Genomic DNA, 21,614 nt, shown 5'->3' with positions numbered 1-21,614 from the left:
CAGCAGGAGGTGGGGGTCAGTGCTCTGTAATCAGCAGCAGGAGGTGGGGGTCAGTGCTCTGTAATCAGCAGCAGGAGGTGGGGGTCAGTGCTCTGTAATCAGCAGCAGGAGGTGGGGGTCAGTGCTCTGTAATCAGCAGCAGGAGGTGGGGGTCAGTGCTCTGTAATCAGCAGCAGGAGGTGGTGGTGGTCAGTGCTCTGTAATCAGCAGCAGGAGGTGGTGGTGGTCAGTGCTCTGTAATCAGCAGCAGGAGGTGGTAGTGGTCAGTGCTCTGTAATCAGCAGCAGCAGGTGGGGGTCAGTGCTCTGTAATCAGCAGCAGGAGGTGGTGGTGGTGGTCAGTGCTCTGTAATCAGCAGCAGGAGGTGGTGGGTGTCAGTGCTCTGTAATCAGCAGCAGGAGGTGGTGGGGGTCAGTGCTCTGTAATCAGCAGCAGCAGGTGGGGGTCAGTGCTCTGTAATCAGCAGCAGCAGGTGGGGGTCAGTGCTCTGTAATCAGCAGCAGCAGGTGGGGGTCAGTGCTCTGTAATCAGCAGCAGCAGGTGGGGGTCAGTGCTCTGTAATCAGCAGCAGCAGGTGGGGGTCAGTGCTCTGTAATCAGCAGCAGGTGGTGGGGGTCAGTGCTCTGTAATCAGCAGCAGCAGGTGGGGGTCAGTGCTCTGTAATCAGCAGCAGCAGGTGGGGGTCAGTGCTCTGTAATCAGCAGCAGCAGGTGGGGATCAGTGCTCTGTAATCAGCAGCAGCAGGTGGGGGTCAGTGCTCTGTAATCAGCAGCAGCAGGTGGGGGTCAGTGCTCTGTAATCAGCAGCAGCAGGTGGGGGTCAGTGCTCTGTAATCAGCAGCAGCAGGTGGGGGTCAGTGCTCTGTAATCAGCAGCAGCAGGTGGGGGTCAGTGCTCTGTAATCAGCAGCAGCAGGTGGGGGTCAGTGCTCTGTAATCAGCAGCAGCAGGTGGGGGTCAGTGCTCTGTAATCAGCAGCAGCAGGTGGGGGTCAGTGCTCTGTAATCAGCAGCAGCAGGTGGGGGTCAGTGCTCTGTAATCAGCAGCAGCAGGTGGGGGTCAGTGCTCTGTAATCAGCAGCAGCAGGTGGGGGTCAGTGCTCTGTAATCAGCAGCAGCAGGTGGGGGTCAGTGCTCTGTAATCAGCAGCAGGAGGTGGGGGTCAGTGCTCTGTAATCAGCAGCAGGAGGTGGGGGTCAGTGCTCTGTAATCAGCAGCAGGAGGTGGTGGTCAGTGCTCTGTAATCAGCAGCAGGAGGTGGTGGTGGTGAGTGCTCTGTAATCAGCAGCAGGAGGTGGTGGTGGTGGTGGTCAGTGCTCTGTAATCAGCAGCAGGAGGTGGTGATGGTGAGTGCTCTGTAATCAGCAGCAGGAGGTGTTGGTGGTGGTCAGTGCTCTGTAGTCAGCAGCAGGAGGTGGTGGTGGTCAGTGCTCTGTAATCAGCAGCAGGAGGTGGTGGTGGTCAGTGCTCTGTAATCAGCAGCAGGAGGTGGTGGTGGTCAGTGCTCTGTAATCAGCAGCAGGAGGTGGTGATGGTCAGTGCTCTGTAATCAGCAGCAGGAGGTGGTGGTGGTGGTCAGTGCTCTGTAATCAGCAGCAGGAGGTGGTGGTGGTGGTCAGCGCTCTATAATCAGCAGCAGGAGGTGGTGGTGGTGGTCAGCGCTCTATAATCAGCAGCAGGAGGAGGTGGTGGTGGTGGTGGTCAGTGCTCTGTAATCAGCAGGAGGAGGTGGAGGTGGTGGTGGTCAGTGCTCTGTAATCAGCAGCAGGAGGTGGTGGTGGTGGTGGTCAGTGCTCTGTAATGAGCAGCAGGAGGTGGTGGTGGTGGTGGTCAGTGCTCTGTTATGAGCAGCAGGAGGTGGTGATGGTGGTGGTCAGTGCTCTGTAATCAGCAGCAGGAGGTGGTGGTCAGTGCTCTGTAATCAGCAGCAGAAGGTGGTGGTGGTGGTGAGTGCTCTGTAATCAGCAGCAGGAGGTGGTGGTGGTGGTCAGTGCTCTGTAATCAGCAGCAGGAGGTGGTGGTGGTGGTGGTGGTCAGTGCTCTGTAATCAGCAGCAGGAGGTGGTGGTGGTCAGTGCTCTGTAATCAGCAGGAGGTGGTGATGGTCAGTGCTCTGTAATCAGCAGCAGGAGGTGGTGGTCAGTGCTCTGTAATCAGCAGCAGGAGGTGGTGGTGGTGGTGGTGGTGGTCAGTGCTCTGTAATCAGCAGCAGGAGGTGGTGGTGGTCAGTGCTCTGTAATCAGCAGGAGGTGGTGATGGTGGTGGTCAGTGCTCTGTAATCAGCAGCAGGAGGTGGTGGTGGTCAGTGCTCTGTAATCAGCAGCAGGAGGTGGTGGTGGTGGTCAGTGCTCTGTAATCAGCAGCAGGAGGTGGTGGTGGTCAGTGCTCTGTAATCAGCAGCAGGTGGTGGTGGTGGTGGTGGTCAGTGCTCTGTAATCAGCAGCAGGTGGTGGTGGTGGTGGTCAGTGCTCTGTAATCTGCAGCAGGAGGTGGTGGTGGTGGTCAGTGCTCTGTAATCAGCCGCAGTTGGAGGTGGTCAGTGCTCTGTACTCAGATGGGGGAGCTGAAATCTTGGTGTATGACCAGTAACTTGTGTTGTGCAGAGGAATGAAGGTCATTGAGAACAGAGCCACCAAAGATGAAGAGAAGATGCATGACCAGGATTTACAGCTTAAAGAGGCGAAGCACATAGCCGAGGACTCCGACAGGAAATACGAGGAGGTGAGTTCCTAAAGTCTGACAGTAAGTGGAGGTCTAAGGTTCATGTAAGATGGAGCTGGTCTGTCCAGTATGTTCCCCTCACATCTCTATACCTGTATCTCACCTGTCCAATACCTTCTCATTATATCACCACTATACCTGTATCTTACCTATCCAATACCTTCTTATTATATCACTATACCTGTGTCTTACCTATCCAATACCTTATTATATCACTATACCTGTATCTTACCTATCCAATACCTTCTTATTATATCACCACTATACCTGTATCTTACCTATCCAATACCTTCTCATTATATCATCACTATACCTGTATCTTACCTATCCAATACCTTCTCATTATATCATCACTATACCTGTATCTTACCTATCCAATACCTTCTTATTATATCTCTATACCTGTATCTTACCTATCCAATACCTTCTCATATCATCACTATACCTGTATCTTACCTATCCAATACCTTCTTATTATATCACTATACCTGTATCTTACCTACCTATCCAATACCTTCTTATTATATCTCTATACCTGTATCTTACCTATCCAATACTTTCTTATTATATCACCACTATACCTGTATCTTACCTATCCAATACCTTCTTATTATATCTCTATACCTGAATTTTACCTATCCAATACCTTCTCATTATATCACCACTATACCTGTATCTTACCTATCCAATACCTTCTTATTATATCATCACTATACCTGTATCTTACCTATCCTATACCTTCTCTTTATATCATCACTATACTTGTATCTTACCTATCCAATACCTTCTTATTATATCACTATACCTGTATCTTACCTATCCAATACCTTCTTATTATATCACTATACCTGTGTCTTACCTATCCAATACCTTATTATATCACTATACCTGTATCTTACCTATCCAATACATTTTTATTATCACTATACCTGTATCTTACCTATCCAATACCTTCTCATTATATCATCACTATACCTGTATCTTACCTATCCAATACCTTCTCATTATATCATCACTATACCTGCATCTTACCTGTCCAATACCTTATTATATCACTATACCTGTATCTTACCTATCTAATACCTTATTATATCACTATACCTGTATCTTACCTACCTATCCAATACCTTCTTATTATATCTCTATACCTGTATCTTACCTATCCAATACCTTCTCATTATATCGTCACTATACCTGTATCTTACCTATCCAATACCTTCTCATTATATCATCACTATACCTGTATCTTACCTATCCAATACCTTCTCATTATATCGTCACTATACCTGTATCTTACCTATCCAATACCTTCTCATTATATCATCACTATACCTGTATCTTACCTATCCAATACCTTCTTATCACTATACCTGTATCTTACCTATCCAATACCTTCTCATTATATCATCACTATACTTGTATCTTACCTATCCAATACCTTCTCATTATATCACTATACCTGTATCTTACCTATCCAATACCTTCTTATTATATCACTATACCTGTATCTTACCTATCCAATACCTTCTTATCACTATACCTGTATCTTACCTATCCAATACCTTCTCATTATATCATCACTATACCTGTATCTTACCTATCCAATACCTTCTCATTATATCATCACTATACCTGTATCTTACCTATCCAATACCTTCTTATCACTATACCTGTATCTTACCTATCCAATACCTTCTCATTATATCATCACTATACTTGTATCTTACCTATCCAATACCTTCTCATTATATCACTATACCTGTATCTTACCTATCCAATACCTTCTTATTATATCACTATACCTGTATCTTACCTATCCAATACCTTCTTATCACTATACCTGTATCTTACCTATCCAATACCTTCTCATTATATCATCACTATACCTGTTTCTTACCTATCCAATACCTTCTCATTATATCATCACTATACCTGTATCTTGCCTATCCAATACCTTCTTATATCACTATACCTGTATCTTACCTATCCAATACCTTATTATATCACTATACCTGTATCTTACCTATTCAATACCTTATTATATCACTATACCTGTATCTTACCTATCCAATACCTTATTATATCACTATACCTGTATCTTACCTATTCAATACCTTATTATATCACTATACCTGTATCTTACCTATCCAATACCTTCTTATATCACTATACCTGTATCTTACCTATCCAATACCTTATTATATCACTATACCTGTATCTTACCTATTAAAATACCTTCTTATTATATCACTATACATGTATCTTACCTATCTAATACCTTCTTATCACTATACCTGTATCTTACCTATCCAATACCTTATTATATCACTATACCTGTATCTTACCTATCCAGTACCTTCTCATTATATCATCACTATACCTGTGTCTTACCTATCCAATACCTTCTCATTATATCATCACTATACCTGTATCTTGCCTATCCAATACCTTCTTATTATATCATCACTATACCTGTATCTTACCTATCCAATACCTTCTCTTTATATCATCACTATACCTGTATCTTACCTATCCAATACCTTCTTATTATATCACTATACCTGTATCTTACCTATCCAATACCTTCTCTTTATATCATCACTATACCTGTATCTTACTTATCCAATACCTTCTCTTTATATCATCACTATACCTGTATCTTACCTATCCAATACCTTCTCTTTATATCATCACTATACCTGTATCTTACCTATCCAATACCTTCTTATTATATCACCACTATACCTGTATCTTACCTATCCAATACCTTATTATATCACTATACCTGTATCTTACCTATCCAATACCTTCTCATTATATCACTATACCTGTATCTTACCTATCCAATACCTTCTTATTATATCACTATACCTGTATCTTACCTATCCAATACCTTCTTATTATATCACTATACCTGAATCTTATCTGTCCTAACCTACCTTATATCTCTAAAGTTGCATCTAACCTTCCCAATTCTTTCTTCTCTATACCTGTATCTTACCTGTCCATCACCTGCCTCTCTTCTCTTTACCTGTATCTTGCAGTACCTCTCCAGTCGCTCCTTTTTTTCCCTATTTCTATCCCTGGATTTACCGGTCCTCCATGTCCGTCGTGTATCGCTATACCTGCATCTTACCTGTAAACCAGATTTAGTTTATAACTGTACCTGATACCAAGTTGTCCGCCGTACCCCTCTAATATCGCTATACTGTATTTCCATAACAAACTTAGGAATTTGGTTGTTTCTGGATCCTAAAGTTCAGATCTTGTATTTTCTAAGATGGTTCCAACCTGCACATGTTCTCTTGTATACAACAGGTGGCCCGCAAGCTGGTGGTTCTAGAGGGGGAACTAGAACGGTCTGAGGAGAGGGCAGAAGTAGCTGAGAGGTAAGTAACATTTTACAATGTGTACCGAATGTACTGAGGAACTGTATTTAAGGTGACCATTTACCAGCGATTGAGCAAAACAATAATTCTGGCTGTCAAAGATTATGGGGCGTATTTATCAGTGGAATAGCCGCAAATTTGTTTTAGATGGATATAATAAGGGCAGAGCCATGCACTCGGTGCCGACAGCCACTGGTAATTGCCGGCTGTAGCCATAGCTAGGGCTCTACTATGATAACGTCCCCAGTCCTTGCTACTTACCTAGTGCTTACCAAGGACTGGACCGCCGGCACTCTGTATATACCAGCTAGTTACTAAGATGGCGATAGCTAGGGCTCTACTGTGATAACGTCCCCAGTCCTTGCTACTTACCTAGTGCTCACCAAGGACAGGACCGCCGGCACTCTGTATATACCAGCTCCATACTAAGATGGCGATAGCAGATGTGATAAACAAGAAAAATAATGCTCTATTCTTATTATTTACTCACTTATTACCAGGTATTTATATAGCGCACATATATCCCACAGCGCTGTACAGAGAATATTTGGCCTCTCACATCAGTCCCTTCCCCAGTGGAGCTTACACTCTATGTTCCCGATCACATATACACTAGGGTTAGTTTTTGTCAGGAGCCACTTATCCTATCAGTATATTTTTGGATTGTGGGAGGAAACCCACGAGAACATGCAAACTCCACACAGTATATAGGTTAACTGGGGAGCAAGGTAAGAGCAGAGTTCAAGATCAGAGGGCAGGTGTCGCGATACTAGGAGAAGACAAGGCATGGATGTCAATCACTAAAACAGGGAGGAAGGAAGACGAGGTTTGGAGGGGAGAAGGCAGAAGTACCAGAAGAGGGGGAGGGGGATGAGATAGTTGAAGATAGCAAAAATCGGCCAAGAGAGGGAGGAGTTGAGGGACTATAAGAAGGACTGTGTTTGTAAGGAAAGTCCAGGACTGTAGGATGAAAGGGTGAATTTGAGGTGCAGGAAGTCAGTAAGAGAGGTCTCCAGAGGTACTCAGCCGATTAAGAGCACATTTAAAGATACTGGGTTGAAGTGAAATGTCAGGATTGACACGAGAATTAATAGACTGATGGTGAAGGATGTGGCAGTGGAGTCAAGGGCAGATGTGAGGGTAAGGTCACAGAGGGCGACACCTTGGTCAGGGTAGAAGAGACTGGAGAAGAAAGTCCATTGGAGTAGGCGCTGGGGGGGTTCAAGGCGTTAAGATTACACCTTTTGAGTGTTCCAATGTAGCCTTAACAGGAGAGGGGAGCAGAGGTGGAAGAATGATGCTGAAAGAGAAGCGGTTATGGTGGCAAGAAGAGGTGTTACTGACAGCAGCGACAGCGCACGGGTGGGAGAAAGTCAAGGGAGTGACTGCTGTGGTGGGAAGGGGAAGAGGACCATTGAGAAATGCCCAACGAGCAAGTTTGGATGTAGCAGGGTTGCTGGGATTGTCATCAGAAGGTCCCCTAGGATGGTGGTGGGAAGCCAAACAGAGAATTTACCCTGGAATTGGGCAACAGGACCATGAGAATGATAGATGGCGGAGATGCAAAAGTGTAAGGGAAGGAAAAGGGAGATGTAGTGGACCTTAGAGGAAGATAAGGAGAGAAGTAATATCTGATGCCCAGGGTTCTGCATCACCCAGTCTGCCAAGTGTCCTGGAGCTCTGCATATACTACATAAAGCAGAATAACTCTTACCAGACAGCTAGACTGGAGATTTCAATTATTAATGGTTGTTCTATACTTATCCTAATGGTGGTTTTGCATAGATGTAAACATAATGGACTGATAAACAGTTTCTCAACTGAGCTCTAATGTCTGTCTGACCCAATCATTAGTCTTCAGTTCCCCCGGTAATGGCCATGAGCTGAGGACACAGGCGTGTAGCCACAGCAAAGATGGATGATATACCTGAAGCCATGTCACCAAGCTGGGATTATTGTCACTGAAATGGAGATTGTGGGAAGAATCTAACATTCCCTCAATGTTCACAATCCTCTGTGTAGCAATAGAACATCTAATTATTAGAAGGACAGACATGACCTGCAACGTTCTCACCACTTTTCCTTTCCAAGTCGGCACAGGCAGCTAGAAGCAGAACTTCGAACCGTGGATCAGAGCTTGAAATCTGTCATAGCAGCAGAGGAGGAGGTACTGGAAGGGAGGACACATCTCCCATCTCTTCCTGTCTGTCCTCTGCCAATGTCTCTGATCCTTCAGCTCTATCACTCTCTGCTCTTTCCACAATGTGACATCTTCTGCTCACAATGATATACCTGAGATAGCCACAACATGGCAGCTCGAAGCAGAAGACAATCCACCAAAACCCATCAATTCTGACTTGTTCCTCATGCTAGTGACACTTTGTGGTTGTCGCTATGGCACACCTAACGTGTGTCTACTGTATGTAGTCAATATGGTATCCTCTAGTTTTTAGGTTGTAGGGTGGCATTATAAATCATAAGAGTAGATATATGGCACTTACTGATTTTATGGTCTTTATCTCAGATATTTTCTCCTCATCCCTCTGTGTTTATATGTCACAGCCCATCTATACTTCTGTATTTTGCTGTCACTTCATTGTCTGTTTTCATTTACACACAAACTTATTGTTGCTATTCTACCATTTTCTTTTCTCTCTCCTCTTTTGTCTCTATTACACCATTTTGTGTTCCCTGACACCCCCAATTTCCCCCTCCCTCCCATTTCCGTCCCTTGTGTTAATATCTTGGTACAGTAAATGTGGTGACTTGGAGGAGGAACTGAAGAATGTCACCAATAATCTAAAGTCCATTGAGGCTCAAGCTGATAAGGTATTAAGTGTTTGCCTACAGGATAGTCTGCCTGTTATAACACGTAGAGACCCCCCCATCCTCTAATACCTCAGGGATCCCAGTCTTATTTTCCTGTTGTATGCTGTGGAGCGGCCACCCCTCCAATATGTAGTGAACGCCAGTCTTGTCTGTTCTAACACGACGGCTCCAGCTTTCTAACACTGCTAATTCTAGTGCGAAACGCGTGATTCACAAATCTTCTTGTTCTTTGTCCCTGGTTTATGGAATTATTGTTGTCATTTTTCTGTTTACTGAGAGTTCTACAAATCCCTAATGTTACACATGTATCCTGTCATAGTATTCATCAAAGGAAGACAAATACGAAGAGGAGATCAGGCATCTTACTGAACGGCTGAAGGAGGTAAGACCAGGCTGGTGTAAGTACCAGAGTGGATCCACACTGATACTTTATGAGCGATACAAGGCTGCTGCATTGCTGGGTCTTTACACGCAGTTATGTTATTGTTTCTCAGACTGAAAGCAGAGTAGAGTTTGCAGAGAAATCAGTGGCCAAGCTGGAGAAGACCATTGATGATCTGGAAGGTAAAAGGATTTCTCAGTTGTCTATTGACCTTGCACCCTCATATACAGGAGCCTATTGTACTTTAAGCTTTTATCTGGAAGAGATATTTTGATTTTCTTACATATATTTCTTTCTATATCTTTTTACTTCCCATGTCATGTACTCGTCTCCGCTTGTTTCTCCTTGTTGTTATGTAACAATGTCTCATCCCACCCACTCTGTGTATATGTTTCTTCCTTCTGTGTCATCTTGTGCAATACATCTCCACCCCCGCTTCCTCTCTGCCACTTATGATGTCCCCTCCTATGCTTTGTGGTGATATTCTCCAGATGAGGTCTATGCTCAGAAGATGAAGTATAAGGCCATCAGTGAGGAGCTGGACAATGCCCTTAATGACATCACCTCACTCTGAGCCCTGGTTTCCACATGTTGTCTCTCCTGCCATGATCTGTCCCTTTACCACCTTCTCCTGCTGGCTGTATCTGCTGAACAACATGGCACCTTCCATCCTCTACACAAGACTCTTTCGCCTGCCTGTCTCTGGATTACTGCTACATGTTAGATTGACTGTCAGTCATATATCTTTTACTTCTTGCATGTCTCTCAGCTTTATCCAGCCATGGGGCATTTAGTATCCAGCCTGATGCCACGGCCTTCTACTTTTGGTAATGACTGTAGGAAATCCCAGTGTGTCACCAGCTCTTCGTGCCTTGTACATAAAGCTGGATCGGTCTCATTTACTGTGTAGTATGTGCGGGTTCCCATCTCTCTCATGGCGTGTGTATATGTGAGTGAGTGCAGGAGAGGGCTAGTGATGGGTACAGACTTACATGCTGGGGGCAGTGCTCTGGGGACACTAAGGTCACATCTCTCTGTGCCGACAATTAAATAAACTGTTTCTTCTCTAGCTACCTGCTTCTTATTGTGTCACTGTCTCCATCTTTCCTTCACATTCAGGGCGTTGTCCCATAAAACAGAAAATAATGAGCCTAAATGCCTTCACAGAACACCCCTCATGGGTAACACAGTATCATGTGTGATAGATAGGTAGATCCTGATTGTACATTGGTCATGTTGTGGTGTAGACCAATGTAGCAGATCATTCCTGTTGACTTTTAACTCAGATAAGAAATTCTCTGAACAAGATAAGAAAATTCTCCAGAAAGTGGGAAAATGCCAAACACTAGCAGATTCATCTCAAAGGGGGATATTCACTAACGTGTGGGTTTATAGAGGTGATGTTGCCCAGAGCAACCAGATTCTAGCTTTTATCTTCTAGAAGGTGCTAGAGAAATGATAGCTAGACTGATTGGTTGCTATGGGCAACATCTCCACTTCTAAAAAAAACTCACTTTAGTAACTGTACCCCATGGAGTGAAACGACGTTGGTTAATGTAAGAGATTTAAGCTATATTGAAAAATTCTAATGGTGCATACACACGGTCAGATCTGTCAGATGAATGATGAACGATTTTACCAACAATTTGATTGATTTCAGACAGTATTAACATAAATGAAATTGTCAAAATCTGACTGCAAACACAGACAAGGTCAGATATCGTTACCCGACATGCGGGAACGCGCATCGTTCATTGTTACAGGTTCACAAGTCAGATATGAATGAATTTTAAAATAGTTATTCATATCGGACAACAAATCTGACAGTGTGTATGCACCAAAGTCCTCAGTGAGTACGGTGCGTGGAGGAATTAGAGCGATAGACTGGAGAGGTACATTAGGATTGATTGGACAGGTAGGATATACTGGACATGTTTGATAGATTGGAAAGGTAGAATATATTAAACATGCAGTATAGAGTGGAGAGGCAGGATATAGTGGAGAGGCGGGATAGAGTGGAGAGGTAGGATAGAGTGGAGAGGTAGAATATATTAAACAGGCAGGATAGAGTGGAGAGGCAGGATATAGTGGAGAGGCCAGATAGAGTGGAGAGGTAGAATTTATTAAACAGGCAGGATAGAGTGGAGAGGCGGGATACAGTGGAGAGGTAGAATATATTAAACATGCAGGATAGAGTGGAGAGGCGGGATAGAGTGGAGAGGCGGGATAGAATTTATTAAACATGCAGGATAGAGTGGAGAGGTGGGATAGAGTGGAGAGGTAGAATTTATTAAACAGGCTGGATAGAGTGGAGAGACGGGATAGAGTGGAGAGGTAGAATATATTAAACAGGCAGGATAGTGTGGAGAGGCAGGATATATTAAACAGGCAGGATAGAGTGGAGAGGCAGGATAGAATGGAAAGGTAGAATATATTAAACTGGCAGGATAGAGTGGAGAAACGGGATAGAATGGAAAGGTAGAATATATTAAACAGGCAGGATAGAGTGGAGGAGGTAGTATATATTAAACAGGCAGGATAGAGTGGAGAGGCGGGATAGAGTGGAGAGGTAGAATATATTAAACTGGCTGGATAGAGTGGAGAAACGGGATAGAATGGAAAGGTAGAATATATTAAACAGGCAGGATAGAGTGGAGAGGCGGGATAGAGTGGAGAGGTAGAATATATTAAACAGGCTGGATAGAGTGGAGAAACGGGATAGAATGGAAAGGTAGAATATATTAAACAGGCAGGATAGAGTGGAGAGGCGGGATATATTAAACAGGCAGGATAGAGTGGAGAGGCAGGATAGAATGGAAAGGTAGAATATATTAAACTGGCAGGATAGAGTGGAGGAGGTAGTATATATTAAACAGGCAGGATAGAGTGGAGAGGCGGGATAAGTGGAGAGGTAGAATATATTAAACAGGCTGGATAGACTGGAAAGGCGGGATATATTAAACTGGCGGGACAGAAGGGAGAGGTGGGACAGAGTGGAGAGGCAGGATAGAGTGGAGAGGCGGGATAGATTAAACAGACTGGATAGAGTGGAGAGGTGGGATAGAGTGGAGAGGCAGAATATATTAAACAGGCGGGAGAGAGGGGAGAGGCGGGACAGAGTCTGATGAGGGTGGGGGGCTACTCATGGAATATGAAGCAGGTGCATTTAGAAACATGCTGCTTGAAGTGACATTTGTAGATTACGGTAAATTAGAGAATTTTAGGTGCTGTTCTATAAACAGATCATTGGTGAATTGAATGTACAGAAATAATGGAAGTAGAGGGAAGTTATTATTTATTATTATCATCATCCTTTTATTTATATGGCGCCACAAGTGTTCCGCAGCGCCTTACATAGTACATAGAACTAATAGGTGAACAAGAAACAAGTAACTTACAGTACATTACAGTGCAGGACAAGGACACGACTTATATACATTGCTGAAATAGTGATTAAAGCACTCACAATAAGCTGCCGGGAGTTGGCGGTCCCGTGTTAGGTGCCCTAATGGGGAGTAGAGAGTAGAAGAAAATGTAAAGAGAAGCACATGAGGGAAGAGGTCCCTGCTCGTGAGAGCTTACATTCTAAGGGAAGTGGTGGAGAACCTTGTAGAGTAAGTGACAATTATTGCTGGAGGAGACGATGAGGCAGCGTTATTTGCCTGTACGCTATTGCAGACCAATTTCATTAGACCCCTCATGGAAGGAGCATGAAGAATTGGGGGAGATAAAGCAGCAGCTCTGTATATAAGTGGTACATTAGTGAATAGCTGAGCTAATGGAATAATACAGTTACACAGTTTGGCTGTTGGTATAAGTTAGAAGCCGGAGTATCTGTGTAGACTGTCAGGTCCTGTGATGTCAGCGGGGGATGGTGGGTCCTGTGATGTCAGCGGGGGATGGTGGGTCCTGTGATGTCAGCGGGGGATGGTGGGTCCTGTGATGTCAGCGGGGGATGGTGGGTCCTGTGATGTCAGCGGGGGATGGTGTAAGCTCACTCTTCATACACAGGACTCTATTTCCATGAAAGGTCTGTCCGCTGTCCTCCTAAAACTACACGTTCCCTTTTCTATCTCTGATCCCATCTGTGCTGTATCATCATCATCATCATCATCATCATCTCTACATCCTACCTGGGATCCAGGTCTAACACATACAGAGACATGCTGGTACTCTTAGTGCATGGCGTAAGTATCACCATTGTATCATATAGGTGGATATCAGTGCACAACATTATGAAGATGTATATGAGACATAAGGGGCGACTCAGACCTGGACGTTAAGCCGCGATTGCGCGCATTCCAAAGGGGCCGGGTATGCAAAGTCTCGTGTAAGGACGCCCTGTATGTCTTAGAGAGCGACGGCAGAGCGAGCGCACGCTGGTATAAAGGTGTTCACCTTTCTCTTTTAGCACACGTCATCTCCAGGAAGTGTATGATTAATCAGTAACATCGAGAACCATCGGAGCTGCACGCAGCGCTTGAGGTAGACCCTGCCATAAGCACTGCGATCACTGCCGGCTGAAAAACAACCTAGTGACGTGTACAATGACGCCTCCATGCTAATTATGCACACCCGTAAAACTCCGCTTTGACGCCCAGACACGCCTGCGTTCACAAGCACCTTCCCCTGTTACCACCCACCAACGGCACTGTCACTCAAAGTAGCGCTCAGTCTTTGTGCTACTAGCGCACGATTCCTGATCGCAGTCACTGGTTCACGCACTGTGATGCATGCGCAGACTGGCAACAATCGCCCATAGCGAGCGATCACGGCTTAGCATCCGGATCTGAACCAGGCCCATAGGCCATTGGGATGGTCAGAATACCAGGTAACATATGGTCAGAAGATTCCTGTAAGACATAGGGGTAAATTTGCTAAGATTCGATTTGGTCCCGATTTGTCCCGTTTTTCAACTCTGATAGGATCGATCAAAAACTAACATTTTTTTCACAAAATTGTTTTTTCTTTTTTTAAATTTATAATATTATTATTATTATTATTAATTATTATTATCGGGAATTTACCAAGCTCCCGGTTTTGACAGGATCGTTTTGATTGATGGAGTATTTGGTCGATCCTGTCAATTTTGAAGTCCCGTTTTACCGGCCAAGTTTCTCTCCCGAACAAGTAGGCCGCACATATCAGTGAATTAGGTTATTTTTAGGGTTAATTTTGTTAAAAAAAAAAAAAAACCCACACTAACCAGCCCCGAACTTGCCAGCCTGTCCTGGTACTTAAAATTATGGGGAACAAAACGAGTAGGGTTCCACCGTAATTAATTTAGGTACCAGCACCAGGCTGCAAGGCCAGTCCTGGTTTTAATTATAGGGGGAAAAAAAAATAAATAATTTTGTAGGGGTACCCTCTTAAATAAAACCAGCACCAAACCCTTTCTTGCGTGGGTCTGATGCCACAGCCATGGAAGCCCTTTCACCGGGCCCCCCAGCCACAGCATCAGTCCTGACCGCGAGTCAGCCCAGGGATCCCTGGGGAGTTGGCCCCCCCAATAAAGGGGTCCCCCTCTCCAGGGCACCCCTGCCCTAGGCTGATAGCCAGGGGCTATCCCCGCCACCCCTGGGCAGTGGGTGCCGGGTTCATAGTGTATAAAAAATAGAATTAACAACATTGTCTTCACAGTCAAACTGCAGCTCCCAGCAAGCCTCCCCCGCATACTGGTACTTGGAGAACTCACTTCATTTTTTTTATTTTTATTTTTTTATTAACCCTTAGAACACACTTGCCATTCAGAAACATACACAAATCACATTGATTTGTGTATGTTCGATGGCAACTCGCAGCTCAGGAGTTGGTGCATGTAACACTTCTACTGAGTCCCCGATTTGAGTGTAAAACGGGCGACTTTAGCAAAACTAATAATGGTAAACTCCTGATTTTTATTAAAAAAAGTGAAAAATGAAGAAATCACCCGAATATAATGATCGTTAATATCACTTTTTTGCAAATCGGAAATTATCACCTGAAAATGCAAATCGGGCCAAACACGGATCTTAGTAAAATTTACCCCATACTCTTTTGGGATTGTCAGAATACACGTAACATATGGTCAGAAGATTCCTGTAAGACAGTGGGCCTGACTCAGAATCGCTCGCTAGATGCGATCGCGCGATGTGTATGCAAATTGCGTAGGCAGTGTTATCACACAGCAATGAATTAACACGCCCAGTATTTCTTAGAGAGCGATCACAGTGTATGCAGACACCCACCAGCCTGTTTTAAGACGCCCACTTGTGCACGTCATGTCCAGGAAGTGTATGCAACCATCGGTACATCCGATCTATCGCAGCGCTTGAGGTTGACCATACCCTGCCGCAAGCACTTCAGTGTAGAAACAAGTAAGGTGACGTGTACTATGACGCTGTCTTATAATTATGCGCACCTCTAACACGCCATTGAGATGCTCAGGCACACCTGCGTTTGCAAGTCCACTCCCCCGTTTTGAATGGCCAGCCCCTGTCACCACCTACAAACGGCTTCTCTTGTCACTCACTCTGATGGGCTGTCTATGCGCAGCGAGCGAATGCATTGTGTACTTTCGCTAAGGTATGTGCACGCGCACAATGCATACCATCGGCAGCAGCGAGTGTACGCATCTTAGCGAGCGGCTCTGAATCAGGCCCATAGTCCATTGGATTACAGATTACATACGGTCAGAGGATTCCTGTAAGACATAGGGCCTGATTCAGCTTTGGGAATAGAGTGAGAATTAGCACTTACAGTAACTGTGTACCTGAACAAACCATACTGCAATGCAAGGGGTGTAAATACATACATTTTATATTGCATGCAGGGTAAATACTGGCTGCTTTTACATGTAGCCCACAAATATTGCACAGCTTTATTATTGGCCTATAATTTAGATGTCAGTTTGGACACCTCCCTCCCAAATCTAAACCTCTCTGCACATCTTACATCTATCTGCCCCCCCCCTGCAATGCAGCCTGGTTACATCTTACATCTGCCCCCCCTGCAGTACAGCCTGGTTACATCTTACATCTGCCCCCCCCCCCTGCAGTGCAGCCTGGTTACACCTTACATCTGCTCCCCCTGCAGTGCAGCCTGGTTACATCTTACATCTGCTCCCCCTGCAGTGCAGCCTGGTTACACCTTACATCTGCCCCCCCCTGCAGTACAGCCTGGTTACATCTTACATCTGCCCCCCCCCCCTGCAGTACAGCCTGGTTACACCTTACATCTGCTCCCCCTGCAGTGCAGCCTGGTTACACCTTACATCTGCCCCCCCCCTGCAGTACAGCCTGGTTACACCTTACATCTGCCCCCCCCCCCCTGCAGTACAGCCTGGTTACATCTTACATCTGCTCCCCCTGCAGTACAGCCTGGTTACATCTTACATCTGCCCCCCCCCCTGCAGTACAGCCTGGTTACATCTTACATCTGCGCCCCCCCCCTGCAGTACAGCCTGGTTACATCTTACATCTGCCCCCTGCAGTACAGCCTTGTTACATCTTACATCTGCCCCCCCTGCAGTACAGCCTGGTTACATCTTACATCTGCCCCCCCCCTGCAGTACAGCCTTGTTACATCTTACATCTGCCCCCCCTGCAGTACAGCCTGGTTACATCTTACATCTGCCCCCCCTGCAGTACAGCCTGGTTACATCTTACATCTGCCCCCTGCAGTACAGCCTGGTTACATCTTACATCTGCCCCCCCTGCAGTACAGCCTGGTTACATCTTACATCTGCCCCCCCCCTGCAGTACAGCCTTGTTACATCTTACATCTGCCCCCTGCAGTACAGCCTGGTTACATCTTACATCTGCCCCCCCCCCTGCAGTACAGCCTGGTTACACCTAGATGATCAGTAAGTGCTAAATCTCACTCTATTCCCAAAGCTGAATCAGGCCCTAACGGGGCTCATCCACTAGACGATTTTATCCCTGTCCAACCTCTTAACGATTTTCCCTTGAAGTTTCCCCTGAAATTTGATCTTCCACAATGTGCAAACGATCCAACGATAAACGATGTTGTTTCATTCTGTGATTGAGAAGCTGTCAGCTATAGTGGGCAGATAGTGGTTCATCGTTTGATCGTTCAGTGTGATCGATTTGTAAGCAACCAAGTGAAATGGACCTGCATGTTCAGTCGATGGAGGAGACGATCATAAGAGTTACAGATGAATCATATCTCCAATACATCTGTGTGTCAGTAGGCGGGGAGGGCGCTGATGTCCCACTTACGGCTCTGTTAAAGATGGGCTATTTGTCTATAGCCGGAAGCGGCTGCACTGAGGTTTGATGGACTGTACGTGTGACAGGGAAACTAAAGGTAGCGCTAGACAAAAACAAAAAAAATTATATAATTGATAATAAAGACCTTCATTCAGAGGCGACCATACGGTCTACGACTGCCTCGATGTTTGTCTAGTGCGTATGCGCACGAGGGAGCCGGTTCCTTCGTGCGCATGCGTGAGACCCGCTACGACCGTAGCGGGTCTCTTTCCAAAGGGGGCGAGCTGTCTATGTTGATCGCCCCGTTTGGAAGGCGGGCTGGGGGGGGGTGGCAGCCCAAACTGAGGCGTTCCCATGGGAACGCCTGCCGTTTGGGGGAGGCCCCACTGACATCACTAGTGACAGAGCCAGAAGTGCTCCGGGGCTTACGACAAGCGAGACCCTACCCTAGGGTCTCGTCATAAGCCCCGATGGTCTATGACCATCGCGACCATCACCCTAGTGGTCGTTAGAGCTGTGGGTGTAAACCCACAACCCAACAACCGAAACAGAGGCGGCCGGTCAGGATGCTAGTGGCCGCCCAGTTTCTGAGCGACCGCTTGCATCCTCCGACCGCCTCTGAATGAGGGCCCAAATATCTTAGTTTATATATGTATTTTTAAACTGTCCATGTGTATTTTTGAATTAAGTACTGTATAATATATAACCTAAAAGCAGATAGCCCACTGTGCAATGGTTTAATAGATCTGCATAAATATCAGACCCTATATCCAAAGGATTTGTAGATGCAAAAAAAATTGTCAAATGATTATCCAAAAACATTCAATGTCAGTGATGGTAACAACATTGCACTTATATCAATCCGTCGTCTTGTATATCAGCATATTGTTACAGAAATAGAAATACAGTTGCAGGATTGAGGCCAACGTAATAGCACGTCCTTGGGGGAAGAAATCTCCCAGCATGCACTATTTCCCAGCATGCACTATTTCCCAGCTCCCAGCATGCACTATTACGCACGGACACTGTTGGCCTTAATCCTGCAACTATGGGCCTGATTCAGAGCCGGACGCTCTGACCAGAGCGCTCACTCTGAATCAGGGCCCTTCTCCATTAAAATGGAGCGTCCTCCTGGATGCTCATATAGCTGTGGGTCACCACCCACAGCATATACGAGCGTCCAACAAGATGGTCGCGATGGTCTTGACCATCGGACTTACGAAGGAAACCCTGCGGTCGGGTTTCCCAGCCACAAGCCCAGGAGTGATTTTGGCTCTATCAGAGCCAAAATCACTCCCACTGACATCACTAGTGATATCAGTGGGGCCGGCTTCAGACGGTAGGCGTTCCCATGGGAACGCCTCCGTCTGGCAGGCACGCCCCCAGCACGCCCACCAAAGGGGGCGTGCTGTCAATCAACATCGACAGCACGCCCCCTTTGGTGCGAGACCCGGAGCGATGGGAAGCCCGTCGCTCGCCGGGTCTCGCGTATGCGCACGACGGAGCTCCCTCCGTCATGCGCAGTGGGGAACATCGACCCACTTGCGAGCGTACTGCCGCTCGCGAGAGGGTCTGAATGACCCCTTATATGTCTAAAGATATTTATACAGATGTATTAAACTGTTGCACAGTGGGCTAATTGTTTTTAGGTTATATATTATTTTGAAACTGTCCATGTGTATTGCTGTTATTGTGTTTTTTTTTAATCAAGATATTTTTTTTTATTAATATTATTTTCATTCTTTGTCTAGCGCTACATTTTAATTTTTCCTATTTGGCATTGTGAGAGTTCAGCAGAACCCGTCTTACGTGTGTAGCTAGTTATCATTAACACATTTCTTTCACCATCAGGTTGATTAGATTATTTTAGTATAATTTATTCCACTATCTGGAGCGAGTTGTAAATTATTCTGCATGTGTGACATAGTCCTCTGAGATGATAGAAGTGGTATTTTAGTCATGTGTGAGATGGGCCATTCCATGAAACGTCCCATATGTGACACTGGAAAATAAAATTATAGCTCTTTCTATAGGTTTTCTTGAAAAATATAACAGGCTCTTAAAACAAAGAGTTGAGCTGAATTATCACCTAGAAGTTTCCTTTCTGTCCCGTACGTGACATGGAATGGTCAGATAAACCTGTGTGTCTCTGTACGTGACATGGAATGGTCAGATAAACCTGTGTGTCTCTGTACGTGACATGGAATGGTCAGATAAAGCTGTGTGTCTGTACGTGACATGGAATGATCAGATATTAAAGCTTTGTATCCCATACGTGACATGGAATGGTCAGATATTAAAGCTTTGGGTCTCTGTACGTGACATGGAATGGTCAGATATTAAAGCTTTGGGTCTCTGTACGTGACATGGAATGGTCAGATAAAGCTGTGTGTCTCTGTACGTGGCATGGAATGGTCAGATAGTAAAGCTGTGTGTCTCTGTACGTGGCATGGAATGGTCAGATAGTAAAGCTGTGTGTCTCTGTACGTGGCATGGAATGGTCAGAGCTGTGTGTCTCTGTACGTGACATGGAATGGTCAGAGCTGTGTGTCTCTGTACGTGACATGGAATGGTCAGATAGTAAAGCTGTGTGTCTGTACGTGACATGGAATGGTCAGATAGTAAAGCTGTGTGTCTCTGTACGTGACATGGAATGGTCAGATAGTAAAGCTGTGTATCTCTGTACGTGACATGGAATGGTCAGATAGTAAAGCTGTGTGTCTCTGTACGTGACATGGAATGGTCAGAGCTTTGTGTCTCTGTATGTGACATGGAATGGTCAGATAGTAAAGCTGTGTGTCTCTGTACGTGACATGGAATGGTCAGAGCTTTGTGTCTCTGTACGTGACATGGAATGGTCAGAGCTGTGTGTCTGTACGTGACATGGAATGGTCAGATAAAGCTGTGTGTCTCTGTACGTGACATGGAATGGTCAGATAAAGCTGTGTGTCTCTGTACGTGACATGGAATGGTCAGATAAAGCTGTGTGTCTCTGTACGTGACATGGAATGGTCAGAGCTTTGGGTCTCTGTACGTGACATGGAATGGTCGCATATTAAAGCTTTGTGTCTGTCTGATTGTTACACTTTGTGCCTCTAGAGACCCTTACGGTGGCTAAGGAAGAAAACATCACCATTCAGCAGACACTGGACCAGACCTTGCTGGAGCTGAACAACATGTAACAGACATCCCCCATGGGCCTCTTCACACCAGTCACGACCACCAGCACTTTGCTCCCATGGGGCACATTTTGTTTCACGCCATCACACGTACTCAGGATTCATCTGAGAAGCCAGAAGATACAGGAGGACCTCTCACTGTCTGCTGTGCTCCCACTAATCCTCATCCAGCCACAAATCCTACTCTCTGGTGTCCCAGTCACTGCCACGGCACATCCCCCATAGATGTGTATAAGTTATATGGCCACGGCACATCCCCCATAGATGTGTATAAGTTATATGGCCACGGCACGTCCCCCATAGATGTGTATAAGTTATATGGCCACGGCACGTCCCCCATAGATGTGTATAAGTTATATGGCCACGGCACGTCCCCCATAGATGTGTATAAGTTATATGGCCACGGCACATCCCCCATAGATGTGTATAAGTTATATGGCCACGGCACGTCCCCCATAGATGTGTATAAGTTATATGGCCACGGCACGTCCCCCATAGATGTGTATAAGTTATATGGCCAGAGGACAGTCTCCATGCTCATTTTCATTCTGGATGACATTTGCTTCCAAATCATTTTTAATCTTATTGCTCAGAAGGGTTTAACTAATTGTTTATAGGTGATTAAATCCCTGACACAAACTGTTTCACACTGCGCATTTTATTGTAGGTTAAAGATAACCGGTTCCAAGATGACAGGAGCGGGTACCATGGCCGATCTATATAACATGGCCCCACCTACCTACTACCTGTAATCCCAATCACTGACCTATGGCTGCCATACTCTTATATAATTATCACATATCTCATGTGTCCTGTAATCCCAATCACTGACCTATGGCTGCCATACTCTTATATAACTATCATATATCTCATGTGTCCTGTAATCCCAATCACTGACCTATGGCTGC

General features: G+C 45.3%; 1 protein-coding gene across 4 annotated transcripts in view; it reads left to right on the top strand.

Moving 5' to 3' along the window:
- Positions 1 to 21,345, top strand: part of LOC148454027 (tropomyosin beta chain) — a 64,321-nt gene extending 42,976 nt beyond the window's left edge. Inside the window, exons 4-9 of one of the 4 annotated variants that reach the window (XM_088461332.1) lie at positions 2,600 to 2,717; positions 6,036 to 6,106; positions 8,198 to 8,273; positions 9,255 to 9,317; positions 9,430 to 9,499; positions 20,627 to 21,345. In XM_088461332.1, the coding sequence (XP_088317458.1) occupies positions 2,600 to 2,717; positions 6,036 to 6,106; positions 8,198 to 8,273; positions 9,255 to 9,317; positions 9,430 to 9,499; positions 20,627 to 20,709 (481 nt within the window). In that variant the 3' untranslated portion in view covers positions 20,710 to 21,345. Of the gene's footprint in view, positions 1 to 2,599; positions 2,718 to 6,035; positions 6,107 to 8,197; positions 8,274 to 8,859; positions 8,936 to 9,254; positions 9,318 to 9,429; positions 9,500 to 9,808; positions 10,387 to 20,626 lie in introns of those variants that run through there. The other 3 variants (XM_088461330.1, XM_088461331.1, XM_088461329.1) reach the window with 3 other exon arrangements.
- The last annotated feature ends 269 nt before the right edge of the window (positions 21,346 to 21,614 follow it).

The sequence above is a fragment of the Taudactylus pleione genome, unplaced genomic scaffold, assembly GCF_031769625.1.
Source record: "Taudactylus pleione unplaced genomic scaffold, aTauple2 ptg001034l, whole genome shotgun sequence".
Classification (NCBI taxonomy): domain Eukaryota; kingdom Metazoa; phylum Chordata; class Amphibia; order Anura; family Myobatrachidae; genus Taudactylus; species Taudactylus pleione.
This window is presented reverse-complemented; position numbering and strand designations above follow the sequence as displayed.